Source organism: Epinephelus fuscoguttatus, linkage group LG2 (assembly GCF_011397635.1).
Source record: "Epinephelus fuscoguttatus linkage group LG2, E.fuscoguttatus.final_Chr_v1".
Lineage (NCBI taxonomy): Eukaryota > Metazoa > Chordata > Actinopteri > Perciformes > Serranidae > Epinephelus > Epinephelus fuscoguttatus.
Genome location: NC_064753.1, coordinates 23,003,106 through 23,017,544, shown reverse-complemented (window position 1 = coordinate 23,017,544; position 14,439 = coordinate 23,003,106). Strand labels below are relative to the sequence as shown.

Genomic DNA, 14,439 nt, shown 5'->3' with positions numbered 1-14,439 from the left:
TACCCCACATGCATCACAAGACATGACTTTTGGTCATCTTGCTCTCGTAATCTGCAATGTGGTCCTTCAGCCTTGGCCTCAGCACAGAGGTTCCCACACCAACTGCTTTGCTGGGCACTCCCCGCCATTTTGTGGTGACAGTAGTGGAATGACATCATGCCTGGAGACTTTATGGACAACACTGATGCAAGACATGGACACAAGGCTTGACACTACTGACTGTGTCTCTCCCGCTTACAATCTCCAGCTCTCAGGCAATGGGCATGTTGCGTGAGTCTTCAGTGCCTTAAGCCTGTCAGAAAAATATCCTGTGTGAAAAATAAATTTAGTTTATAATCCAAATAAAGTAAAAACAGGCACAGCAGCCCATGTCCCAGCAAGTAATAGGTAGGATTGTTGGATCAGTACTGAGTGACTTTACTGGTAATTTCAAATTTCAGCGGTCCTCAGAGGAGAGAAGTCAGCTGGCCTGAAGAGTCTGCTGGAGGCCTCCATCTTCGCTCATAGACCTTTGATTACAATGGATAACTTCCTTTCTTTATTTACAAATGTGGAATCAGATTATAAGTTCTGTTAAGCACTGGCCACAGACTGCATACAGCCTTCTCCACATATCAAAACAAACTAACACACAGCACTGAAGCTTCTTTGGAAGCTTGTTTTTTGGGCTGGTAGGCACCTGAATACCTAAACACTCAACACGCCCCAATAAACCTTCAACAGCAAAGGCATTTTTTCCACACACATACTGTAGTTATTGTATTGAAACCAGTGATACTTGCTGTAAATGTTATTTGGGCAGAGATGCACCCTTACATGAGTCTAATGTGAAATCTTCATGTACAGAGAATTTGTTCAATTCTTAGCTCACGTACAAGGAAAACATTGTTCTCCTGAATCTGTGTGAAAACTGACTCACTGTTTGTCTTTAGTTCTGAGGCGATGGAGGAAAGCTATGAGTACAAAACCAAGGTTCATGTCCAGGAAATGGTAAGAATCTCTGAACTTTTCAATGACTGACAATAGTAGTTGAATCACATTGTTTTAAAAATGTTTATCTATGGTGTTTATTGTTTATATGTTAGTATTGTTTGCTTAGTATCAGTATTTTTGTTTACCTGTTTAGGTAAAGACAAAGAGGCTGGACAAATATGTGCATGAGGAGCCTATGATCAGGGGACCAAAGTTCCTGGTCAGACTCAGATCTCACACCGTGTTTGAGAACACCCCAATCCAGCTCTTCTGTACCATTGAGGGCTACCCCATGCCCTCTGTAACTTGGTGAGTAAGAACTAAAGACATGTTTTTCTTTTAACCCGGTTATGTAGTACTAAACTGACAAAATGTACCATTTAAAGGCAGACTTTATTTTTTACAGTCACTCAACAGTATGAGACTCAACACTATTTCATGAGGAAACGTTGGCCTATCATCGCTCTTTCCTCTCTTCATTTAGATTTGATAGCAATGTGATAGTAGATCTTAGTAGTGATGTTAACAAAGTTAGAAATGTCTGTTATGTCCACTTGTCTTGATGCTGGTGAGCTGTAATCTTCCTCTGTTTCAGGTATAAAGATGGTATGATCCTGGGCATGTCCTCTGGACAGTACCTGGTTAAAGCTAAAGGTGGAATGCACACTCTGGAGATCCCAAGGTACAGTGAGTCAGAAAACACAGAATTATTTAACAAGTCCCCTGTGGACTTCTTGATAAGCAGGCTTTCATAAGAGAGGGGCACTCCACCAGTTTTATTCATGGAGGTCAGTTCACTTACTTCTTTGGAGGGAGCTTTGTAGAGCCAAATTAAAATATTAAACAGAAGACCTGCCTCATAAACTGCAGATATGGATTTTGAAATGAAATATGCTATTGAGTTGCATTATGTGTATGTTGGATGTATAATTTGTGAAGGTTAACCCACAGTAGAGGTTAAACGTTACGGTATTTCAGCCTCTGCCTTTTTTTTTCATGAGACACATTTGTGTCACAGCAGAGAGTTGTCACGGTTTGTGGCAGTACAGTGCACTATTAATGGAGCTGTATGAGACATTCAGAGAATATCTATGATTCAGAGTCTGCACATGGGTCACAACATGGCGGTGGCTGATGGTGTGAATGGTGCTAACTTAATAAACACTGACAACGATTGTCTTACATTAGGCTTATTCGAGATGAGCCAGGCCTGCGCAGAGTTGACCACCAACAGTCATCACACAATCCATGCTGATTAGATTTGTGTCCGACTTGATCCTGAATTGCTCCAATGTCATGCACACGAGGACAATGATAACTAGAGCTAGGCGGCTGTAGTTTTTGAACCAGGTGCTGCAGTACCTCCCCATTGACTGTAAGGCTGAGGGCATGATGGGAAACACCAAAAAGAGCTGATTGACTCTCAGTTTTGACCAGAAAATCCCATTTTTGTGTGTAATTGTAATATTTAAAGCTCGATTGTAGGCTGTTAGTCTAAAGTTGTGCAATGAAGGTTTAATCAGTTGACAAAAAAAATCTCGTTTGGTTGATAATAAAACTAGAGGTTAGAACATGGTCTGCAAACTACAAATGGATCTTCCTGTAGAAGGTCGTTGGAAACTCTGAGTTGACAGCAGCTTTTATTTATCGCCACCTGATCTCGTCTACATTCCAGGTGAGGTGCAGTTCAACTAAAACGAGCCTATTGTTACCTGCAGGGAAAACTGAAGGATGGGCGCTATGCTTCCATAATGATGCCGTCCTGATATCAGCCTTAAACGCTGTACAAGCACAGTGCAGAGCGACAGCAATTAGCAAGCCAGTGGGACAAACTCACAGGGACTCACATACACTGACATGCACATGAGGCCGACACATCTACCACAACAACCCAGACAGAAGCTCGAATTACAAAACATACAGAGGTAGCGTGACTTCATTCTGTGCTCAGGACACCAAAACTATATCTTTACATAGCAGAAAGTGGTTTGCTGCTATATTAATTCACTGAATGTCGCATACAGAACCTTAAAAGGCAGCAATGGTCCAACAGAATTTATAATAAGAGGACTAAAATCTGATGTAAACAATGCAAGTGCCTCAGCAGTTCAAACTGAGGTTTACCAAATGTTTAGAAAACACATATAATATAGGATACAATTCATATTTGTGAGAAACTGTTTGTGTACAATGAGAAATCCAAATGGCTGTCTTTCACTAATCATGTCCATTTACTGGGTGTAATTCCACTTGGGCCCCTGACTGGCTTATCACCTATCCTAACACTGCGTATTGAATCATCAGAATGCCTTTCTTGTCAGTCCCATAAGGGTCACTACACAAATTCAAATTAAAGTAATAACGTCAGAGTCAGCTGACTGACTGCTCTCCCTCCAGTCTTAGGAAGCTCAGCTGTTCCGAATGCTGACCTCGGTGCTACATGATCCTCCAGGATTCTTTCAGTCATCACTCTCCGTGGATCCAGTCACCTTTAGCTCCTTCTGTCTGATACTCACACACAGTTCAGCCAACAGCAATTACTCCCTGTAGAAAACTACTCCCTCCTAAGTTGTATAAAGCTCACAAGACTATTTGAAAGATAACCATTAACACTGAAGGATGTGTGTTTTAAGTGAAAAACAAATTAGAAATAGGCTGGAAGACCTTAGAGGATAAATCTCCTTTGAATTACAAATTACAGTACCAGCAGCTTGTCGTAACTTTAAGCCTGGCTCATGACAGACAGAGAAAATGCAGAATCCCTACCCCCCAACTTCTCAGCCCTCAGTCTTTGGCATTCCTGCAAACTCCCTCCAACCACCCCCTACCCATACACACACACACACACACAGGGTTACATTTCTGTGCATTTGAAGGATTTACTGAATGCTACTATGAATCAAAATTAGAATACATCTGCTGCTCTCTCTCAGCTCCCTGCTGCAACTCGTAGTAGTCACTTCCTCCAGTTTTGTCAGAGTCATCTCCTTATAACTACATCAGCCTGTGCATTCTGCGTGGGTTGAAATTCCCAAGTTAGCTGATACTGCTGTAATAAGAGGTTGTGGAAAGGTTGGCGAGAAGAGCATCAGGAAGAGACAGAGATACAGAGAGGGGGCAGAAAGATCAGGAGAGTGAAGTATAAAATTGAGAATGAAACAAGAGATTCACCTCCGAGGTTGAGGTCGGTCTTCTTGTCATGAATACATGACATGCATTGACAGTGAGGCTTTGACCCCTGTAGCAGCTCTCACGTGCCTCTTTCTCACTACATCTCCCCAGCGTGCACCTTAGCCTGTAAATACAGTTTTCTAGAAGATTGTGCAGTTTGCTTGGGGCTTGTTAACACTGTCCAACATCAGTGGCCATATGGCTTTAAAGTTCTTGTTTTCACATATGGAGTCCTGCATAGTCAGGTACCTGTCCACATATCTTACCTGTTCCATTCTTACATCACCAGTTGGTCATTTAGGTCTTCTGACTAGGACTTAGGGTGCTTTCACACTTACTGCTTTGGTTCGGTTCAGTCGAACTCAAGTTTGTTTGCTCCCTAAGTGCGGTTCATTTGGACAGTTGGGGTGCACACCAAAACAGCTGGGCCGCTTGTAAATGCTGCCGTGAGAACAAGAACCAACTCTAGGCAATTATGCAACTTAATTACAAAATTAGTCCCTGATTCAGACCAAAGCAAGACAACTCTAGGTCTGAAAGCACCCCTAGTGGTTTTCCCTCAACTTAAAACAAAGTTGTTTGTGCCTTTAAAGTGGTGGCTCTGACACTGGAACGCTTTTCCTTTAGATGTAGGATCTGCAGTCTCTGTTGATGCTTTTAAAAAGCAGCTGAAGACTCACTTATTGAAACTGGCCTTTGCTTCACCTCAAGCTGTCTGGTGTCTGTAATTGTATTTGCTTTTAAGGTCTGTTGTTGCGTATGTGTTACTGTTTGTTTCTTTTTACTGTTTTTGGCCCTTTTTAAACAATTTCACTCCTGTGAAGCACTTTGTGCTTTTGCTCTGTGAAAGGTGCTATACTAAATAAACTTGACTTACTTAATTTACTTATGTAAGAGACACAGAGAGTGTTGTACAACATCCTATAACTTGACCACAGCTTGCATTTTGCAGCTTGTAAAATAAGCATTTCTGAAAATGTGACTGAAAACCACTGTCATCTTTTTACCAAGAAAAGACCATATTACAGCTTAGTGGCACCGTCTTGTGTCATACCTCTATTGCCAAGTCTCGTCCAAGCATCTATCCAACCTGGCAGTGCTGTAGATTCTTCTGTATATGCGAACAGGGATTTACTCAATCTTTACTCTGCCCACTCAGCTGCTGATTATCCCCGGCAACATAATGCAATCATGTGGGAAATTATTGCTCATTTGGTGCATTAGTTTCATACACATTGTAAAAGCAAATCCCTACTGGCACTCCTTCAGTGGTTAACAGTTATTCCTGTTGGAGCAGGTCCTTGTGTGTACAGTACATCTAGTATGTAGGCATTTAGTTTGTTTTTGCAGATGACTGTACACATTACTTAAGACTCACATAAACATCCAGGACTTAATATGAGGTGACTAAGAACCTTGACCCTGACTCATGGTGTCATTTACGTGTATGCCGCTTTAAGAAATCTCTTAATCAAAATACAGTATGATTCTTAAAAGAGTCTCGATAGGTATTCTGACCTGGAAACTTGTGTTTTATTGTGTACTTATAGATGCACCACGGATGACACCGCCCAGTACACTGTTGTGGCTTCTAACTCCCATGGACAGGCTTCAAGTCAGGCCTCCGTCATTGTCAAGAGTAAGTTCTTCTATGTGACTACCTTTTATCTGATGCTGTAGTATGATGTTCATCGTACAGCCACACATGAACATGCTGATTGGCAGGTCTGAATACATTCTAGCCAGACTTGTAAAGTTCTGGCTGCCAATGGCAAGAGGTTATCTGTGGGTTCTATAAAAGTCTCAAAATATCTTAGGTAGTGGAGGCCGTGTTTTCAGTGCACAATGGCAGCTGTTAACCCTTCACTCAAGATTAATATTTAACATTTTTTGGACACAATGATAAACTTGATGAAGAGTTGTGGGACCAACTCTTACAGAGCTGAAGCTGTGCTTTATTACATGTTATCCTGGAAAATGTCTCCCACTCACTCCATGACGTGCTGATCAAACACAGAAGTACATTCAGCGCAAGACTCATTTCTCCGAGATGCACTACAGAGTGCTACAGGAAGTCATTCCTGCATGTGGCCATCAAACTTTATTGAATATTCATTATATACATTAACAAATGGATGGCGGCCTAAATACAACAAAGTTTTCAAGTAGAAAGCATTTGTTTATGGTCATGTATTAAAAATATTTTCAATAATTGCAGAATTGTCATTTTTACCCATGTCTTTATTTTTCATAGGGAAATATATTCCGACCCATAGCCAACCACAAAAGCCTTAGTGAAACTAATTGTTCACCCACGTGTTCTGTGACAGTGCACCAGCTTATAGAGCCTTTCAGCAAGTGCAGAACAGATTGTACTGTGCATGTGTTGTACTCCAATGATATGACACGATCTGATGCTGTGTCCCAGCCTTTATTTAGTAGCGTTTAGTAGCTCCACACCTTCAACCAAAAATAGTCATCCTGTGTCACTTCTGGCTCTGAAAATCCAAGATAGCCACGGCCAAAATGCTAAAATCTAGGCTTCAAAATGGGAGTCCAGAAAACAAATGTGACATCATGATGGCTACGCCTGTATTTTTATAGTCTATGATTACCATCTGTCTGCCTGTTCACCAGTTTCTTAATCGTTATTATTACAACTGTCTGCTGCTAATGATGAATGATTGTTTTTTAATCACTTAGGGTTCAAGCAGGAAGAGGAGTCCTGTTCATATGCATGGCTGCCTTTCTTACGTAAGCATCATATTTACCTCCAGCTCTAAATATGTCCAGAAATTACGAGCTCAGTACCTCAACTATAAAATGTGTCTCAAGATGTTGCCACCAGCCCTGGTCCCTTCTCTCACTCATTCTGTGTTTCTTCCTTTCCCCGTGATCTCTCAGCCGCCATGCTTCCCCAGATCCATTACACTAAAATCCACATTACCTTTCTGGATAAGTTTGGCCCAGTGTTTGCCTCTGAGGGAGGATCTGCCACGCTGACCGCTACCATGACCCTGAGTCCCAACCTGGCCAACCTGCAGCCTGAGGCACAGTGGTATAGAGATGGTAATGGTTATAAAGGAGCATTTTATGACTAAGTAATTACACTTTAATTGCTGGTAATATATACTGCCTGCCACAGCGACTAGCAGACCCCATCTAGTTGACATGCAGCCAGAGGCACAGCAGTGGAAAAATGGGAATATGTTACAGACACTCTTTTCATTGCTTATTAATTATAATGGAAGAAGTTAAACAGACTCCAGCGATATACCCCCAGTTCATGAGTAGTTTAATTTGCTGTGAGTGTCTGTAGAAATTACATAAAAAGGTACCATGTGGGATAAAAGCAAATCGTAATAGTTTCAACTTTTACATTCAGAATTAGTCAAACCTCATGTATAATCTATATAGACAAATTGCGACATCAATTAAGAATGGGGTTTTCTCAGAATTATGCAGGAAGGTACACCGAATTGATGATCCTGTCTCATTTCCAGACGAGCGTCTGTTTGATTCGAAATGGGTGAAGATTACCACTGGCAGAGGAGTCAGCACCTTGACTATTCCATACCTGTACAAAGATGATGAAGGCCTCTACACGCTGCGCATGGTGACTAAAGGAGGCAGCGCAGAGCACAGTGCATTTGTCTCTGTCGCAGGTAACGGAGAATCATATTGGGTTTTTATTTTATTGTTATTGATTTGCTGTTACCAGGATGCAACAAATTGTACAGAGCTCTGTTAATATACTGTTTTATATTGTATTACTTAAGTCTTGTTTCCATCAAGCAGTCCAGTTCAGTTCATTACACATTAGACCGATTATTTTTCCATTGTCAAAAGTTGTGGATGTTGCAAATAGAACCACTCCATCCTGTTTTTCGTGTTGAGGTATCAAGCACACTGACCCCGTAATAAAAGGAAATATAATTTAATTTTCTGTACGCCTCAAAGGCTATGGCCCACGGCTACCAGCAACTTTTAAGGTAGACATTTTTCTTGCATATTACCCAATGCATACGTTGATGTTGTGAATCAATCAACACAACTTCAGTGTTAATATGATAACTCTGACCATTCTGTTTGTTTTTATTCGCTGCATGAAACACACTTCAGTGATGATTGGATCTTCAGGCACTTAAAAAATGTATCTGAACTGTGAATATTCGATTTCCTCACTTGGAGAAAAACAAATGTTGGAGCATTATTTCTGTGCGCTCTGGCAGCACTAAATCCCTGCTAAACACTCTAGCCTGTTCTTTTATGCTCTGAAAATGCTGCACAACCCTGTTCTGTGGACAGTCAGTGAGTTGTACATGTCCCTCTGCATCTATGGTGAAGAAGAAATACAGTGAGAGCTGGATTACCTTCTGTTAACAAAACCCACCTACATAAAAAGAGTTCAGTCTGTGGTGGACACTGAACAGATCTACAGTTTAGGTACAGTACATGTCTGTACAGGTTACGTAAGTTTCTAAGGGCACTGTATGTATAAGTGTTTGGTGGAAACGCGGCTTTACTGATGATATGATTATTAAAATACCTCTGTGTCACTTCCTGTGTAGATGGTCCTCCCCCAGTCCCTAATGCACCTGGTGCTCCTATGGACATCAAGATCCATGATGCCAATAGAGACTATGTCATCGTGTCATGGAAACCCCCAAATACCACCACAGAGGGACCAATCCTGGGATACTTTGTGGACAAGTAGGAGTTTCTGATAATAATCAGCATAAATACATAAACTGACCAACATAAAGACTGATTACTGTAAGTCATCACACAAATGAAGGGGTTTATTGTCTTTAGGTATAGTACAGGGAATCCTTCCTTTTTCCTCTACACTTAACTACTCTGCTCACGGTTCCTATAGATCGTTAAAAGTCTTAAAAGACTTTGAATTCATTAATCTAAAAATAAGGCCTCAATTGGTATTGAAATGTCTTAAATCAATATTTCAAAAGTCTTAAAAGACATGGAAAGAGACATGGGAAGAAAGATTTGATTTTTTTTTTTCTGCATTGTAAAATCTCAGTAACATCATCATTATCGAATCATTTGTAACATCTATTTTTATTTAATAATTTAACAATTGTCTATTGCATTAACGTCATGTAAATCAGAATTGTGGAACCAACAGCACTCATTTTGTTTCTGGCCTGGATGCTCAGAGCATATGATCCACTGACTCCCAGCTAGCTACCAGTGTTCCCTGGACAATTTGGGGAAGTGCAAATTTACTTAAAACTGTCTATATAACCAAGATTTTGCAGCATGGCTTAAACTGTTACAAGGCTCAGTGTATTTTAAAGTTTTTTTCAACTGGACAGAAATCAAGGCACTGGAATTCCACATTCAGAGTGAGAAACACAAAATTGCCAAGCCATGTTTTAAGTTATAACAAATATTTGGCTAAAATTGCCCCTAACCCCAATTGATGTGGGATCATGTTTTTGTTTTTTTTCTTACATTTTTCGTATTGTGAAAGTGGTCTTAAATTTTATTCTGAGTGGCATAAAAAAGTCTTTAAAAGTTTTTAATTTAACTTGCCTTAAACTGTAGGAACATTACTGTTATATTACTGTGCTTCTCCAAGCTCTACTCTGAAAATGTTTAACTCCTTTTCTCCTCTCCCCATCTCTTTTGATCTTTGTTTGTAGGTGTGAGGTTGGAACTGAAAACTGGACTCAGTGCAACGATCACCCCATAAAGATTTGTAAATACCCAGTGTCTGGGCTGTTTGAGGCACACTCCTACTACTTCAGAGTCAGAGCAGTCAACTCGCACGGCATCAGCAAACCATCCCGCATGTCTGATCCTATTGCTGCACTGGACCCCACTGAGTTTGAGAGGCTCCATGGTGGGTTTAACTGGATTAGTGTAGAGAAATGTCACCCCTGCCTTTTATATTACATCATTTGAAGACTTGAAGAAATGTGTCCTGTAGTCACTGACATGCCAAGTGTCTCTGCTGTTTTGGTATGTTTGGATGGAGTCTATAGTCATGATTTCTTACAAATGCCCTCAAAGTGATGTCTAGAAGTCCAAAACTCAAAGACTCAAGACACATTTAAGAAACTGTAACCGGCAAATGTTTGACATTTTACTTGAAAAATAACTGAAACGATCAATTATCAACAGTAGGTGATTACATGTTTTTTTCAATCATCTAATTGTGCAGCTCTACATGCCACATGCTCACTTTTTTTTATCTTCCTGTAGCCAAAAAACTTGGAGGAAAACTAGATGTTGTGTCTTACCATGATGAAGTTGAAGGTGAGTTTTTAATAAAATTAACACATATCTATGTAGTACTGTATAATACCTATAATATCCCTCTAGTACATTTGTATACAAAATAGGAGGAAAACGGTGTGTGTGTCTCATGGTGCAAGTGTGTACATGTACTTAATCATTTGTGTGTGTGTTTCTGTGTAGCTGAGGGAAAGCCTCCAGGTGCTCCATCAGGAATATCTGTCTCAGAAATAGACAGGACATATGTTGTTCTGAGCTGGAAAGGCCCTGCTTATTCCAGCAAGGCTCCCATGTGGTACTACATAGAAAAGGTAACAAACTTTTCCCTTATATTGTCACCAATGCTGCATTGAATACTACACTGTATATACAACTTGGATGTATGCTGTGAGGTTGTGTGTGCAAATTTATGGTACTCCTCTCTCTTCCTTAAAGTCTAGGATTACTTATTCAGAGGCACATTAGAATGATGTAAATACAGCAAGTGTGTTAAATGTGTGGATGACAGAGTATTTTTCTGTACCCTGCTAGATTTGGTCCAACAATATTAATTTTGTTTTTAAAGCTGACTTTTGTGTTAAACTCGATGTTTTGGGTGTCAAAAAGAAAGAAGCCCATAACTGACTGATTCAAAGTTAATAAAGCCAATATACTGACATCTGGCAAACTACACTTGTGACCATACAACTAATGCTGTACTTACCAGTGTACATTCAAACTCCCAGGAGCAGCAACAGGCTTTGAAGCTAATTTGACATCACGGCCAGACAGTAGAATTACAACTTCCAGGTCTGTCATGTGATGTGAAAGGGCTCAATAAGACTTTTTCCCAGAGACTTACATTGTGAGAAAGATGGCTCTAAATCATTTGATACATTTCTTATGGCATCACAACACTCATGAAATGACTCATTTCACTATCAGGATTTAATCCATTTGGTCTGCTAAAATTTGGAAAGTCTAAAAGACCTGCACAATTAAATAATTTCATCCCCATTCAAGTTAGTGGAGCACTAAACTGGAAGTTAGCCACTTGGTCAGCTAAGTCCAGAGTGCATTTGCTCTATGGGTCCAACAATGTGGACGACCTGGGTAATTTTATACCGGAAGTCAAACTATTTTGGCTTTGCGCACCACTGAGCAACTTTCACAGGCATGAATGGGGCCCCCAGTGCTGTACCAGTTCTCTTTATACATCCATGTGTACACTACTGTCTTTACTTATGTGATATATGATTTTTCGTGTGATGAAATAGCAGTTTTCTGATGTCTCTTTCTGTCTCCCCACAGTGCATGGCAGGAGGTGGTGCGTGGCAGCGTGTTAACACCCAGGTTCCTATTCGATCTCCCCGTTACGCCGTCTTTGACCTAGCAGAGGGCAAACAATACCAGTTCAGAGTTTTGTCTGCCAATATCTATGGAAACAGTGAGCCATCGGAGCCATCTGCACTTATTGAGACTCTGCAGCTCAAAGGTCTGTTGTTGATGTCTTCAGTGGAATTAATCCACATTTTGAAGGGTAACTCTAGTATTTTTCAACCTGGACCCAATTTTCCCATGTTTTTCTGGGAACAAATGGAGACAATTTTTTTTAAACTGGTCCAGTATTGAGTGAGGGTGCTGCAGCAAGCACTGGCAAAACAGGCGGCAGTGCATCCACATAGGGTATGTGCACACCGTCTGTTTACATCCACTAAAAGTGTCAGATTATTTTTCCAATTGTCAGACAACATTTTGGAAGCAATCTCTACAGAGACGGACCTTTTTGTTAAACCAAAAAAAGCCCCAGCGCTATCACCAAAACCACCAGACTCCATTTTAATTAACAGTAATTTTAGCATGTATAGACCCAGGATACTTTCACATGTCACTGGGTTAATTGAGGGTTTATTTTAAACAGACCAGAGCTAGTGATTTTTGGAGTAGTGAAAAGACAAACCAAAAAGGTTTTTGTGAGTTTTATGTTGTTTCTGTCCACTTTGAACGAAGTGTGTTTTACAATTATAAAATAACTGTTTATTTAAATGAAGTCTGGTATGTTTAGCCATAGCGATATCTGGTCTTTCTCAGGTTTAACAAAAATGATTTTTACTCTTAAACAACAAGGTCGATTTCTGGGATCTTTTCGATAATATTGTCAGACATTGAGAATAACAATCTGAGCTCGTCAGTGGCAAAACAAGCACTTTTGATGGACTTAAATTAATGGTACACACATACCCCAAGTGGATAATTACATTGCAGCCTGATGTGCAGCTGCCGGCTGCAGCCCTCTCTCTCAATATTGGACTAGTTTCAAAAATACTTGTCTTCATTAGTCTCTTAGACAAAAAAACATGGTGAATTAGGATCCAAAAAATACCCAAGTTACCCTTTAAGCTGGTGTTGTGTTTATTGTTATCACTTGTCATTTTTATCATTCATGTTAATTTTTTACATTTGCTATGTTTTGTCGTCAGGTGTGCCATCTGCTCCCGGTCAGGTGATTTCTACCAGGGAAACAGACACCTCTGTCCTCATCCAGTGGGCTGCTCCAAAGGAACCCAACAATCTGATTGGCTACTACATTGACCAGTGTGTGAAGGGCTCCAAGGACTGGACCTCAGCCAATCACAAACCTCATAGACACACCAAGTATGTTTTTCAACCAAACAACGTGCCTTTCTATCGTAGTTGATTATCTTATGCTCATGTATGTGATTCTGTCTCTGCAGGTTTGTGGTTAGCGGTCTGACCACAGGAGAAACCTACATGTTCCGTGTCCAGGCGATCAATGAGCTTGGTCTGAGTGATGAATCCCAGGAGTCTGCACCTCTGACTGTTAAGGCTGCCCTCAGTCAGTATTCTTATATTTTGGTCATTATTGTCAATGATAATGGTGACAGTGATGATTATCTGCTTTGTAATATCTTGCTGCTGGACTGTGTTGATCATTGTGATGATTATTATTGGAATCAAAAGTATTAAAATTCAGTATTGCCTTTTCAGCCCCCCCCTCCGCTCCTTACGACATTGCACTGCTGAACTGTGACGGTCATTCAATGGTTCTGAACTGGAAGAAGCCTCTTAACTCTGGAGGAGCAAAAATCAAGGACTATTATGTGGACAAAAGACGCAGCGGAACAAGCATGTGGAGGGAGATTCACATCCCACCAATCTCTGACAGACTTTACAAGGTACATTGATGTCTGTTCTTAAGCTCACCTGTTTTCTGTTGTTACTGGAAGTCTACCTTAAAACATCCAAACAAACTGATTGGCATGTTAGTAACCATGGTAACCTTTTATTTACAGGTGGACGGCTTGACAGAGGGAGCAGTCTATCAGTTCCAGGTGTATGCAGCCAACTTGGCTGGCCTGGGACATGCTGCCAAACACTCAGCCGACTTCACCTGTGAGGCCTGGACTATGCCAGAACCTGGTTAGTAAATGTCAAAAACACGAAACCTCTACACGTTTGAAGCAATCATTCAAATGTCCACAAATATCTGTCTCTTCTCCTCTTATTCTGTGTGTCCTTCAGGCCCTGCCTATGACCTGTCTTTCAGTGAAGTGAGGGATAAGTCAGTGGTGGTCGAGTGGCAGAAGCCTATCTATGTTGGTTCTGGACCAATCACAGGTTATCATGTTGAGTATGCTAAGACGGGCACTTCTGAGTGGACCACAGCCAACGAGAAAGCTGTCAGTCACCGCTTCCACAAGGTGGGGGCATCTTTATTATGGTTCTTTATTTCTTTGAGCATAATAATCCGTTAATAATCAAAGAGTTTAGATTCCTTGAGGGATTTTTAAACAAAAATGTCAATTTTTTTTTGTTCAAACTTCTCAGTTGTTAATGGGCATCTGGGGCTTTTGAAAATTGCAATGCGCATTTTAGGACATTTTGTAAACTAAACTAAAGACTAATGATTCATTGAGAAAATATCAGACATATTTGATAATGGAAACAAATTGCTTTTAAGTTTTTTAAGTTGTGCCTCAAGTTTTTAAAATCTTATTTTTCTGTTTTTCCTTATCAGACCTTTGTCAAAAAGTG

General features: G+C 40.5%; 1 protein-coding gene across 1 annotated transcript in view; it reads left to right on the top strand.

The window, feature by feature from the left end:
* Positions 1–14,439, top strand: part of myom2b (myomesin 2b) — a 42,298-nt gene that overhangs the window by 4,408 nt on the left and 23,451 nt on the right. The window contains exons 3-19 of the mRNA XM_049596128.1: positions 933–990; positions 1,127–1,281; positions 1,568–1,654; positions 5,694–5,782; positions 6,847–6,897; positions 7,048–7,212; positions 7,647–7,808; positions 8,715–8,856; positions 9,810–10,009; positions 10,372–10,425; positions 10,588–10,715; positions 11,695–11,878; positions 12,864–13,038; positions 13,119–13,240; positions 13,393–13,580; positions 13,698–13,824; positions 13,927–14,105. Of these exons, the coding sequence (XP_049452085.1) occupies positions 933–990; positions 1,127–1,281; positions 1,568–1,654; positions 5,694–5,782; positions 6,847–6,897; positions 7,048–7,212; positions 7,647–7,808; positions 8,715–8,856; positions 9,810–10,009; positions 10,372–10,425; positions 10,588–10,715; positions 11,695–11,878; positions 12,864–13,038; positions 13,119–13,240; positions 13,393–13,580; positions 13,698–13,824; positions 13,927–14,105 (2,266 nt within the window). The remainder of the gene's footprint in view (positions 1–932; positions 991–1,126; positions 1,282–1,567; positions 1,655–5,693; positions 5,783–6,846; positions 6,898–7,047; positions 7,213–7,646; positions 7,809–8,714; positions 8,857–9,809; positions 10,010–10,371; positions 10,426–10,587; positions 10,716–11,694; positions 11,879–12,863; positions 13,039–13,118; positions 13,241–13,392; positions 13,581–13,697; positions 13,825–13,926; positions 14,106–14,439) is intronic.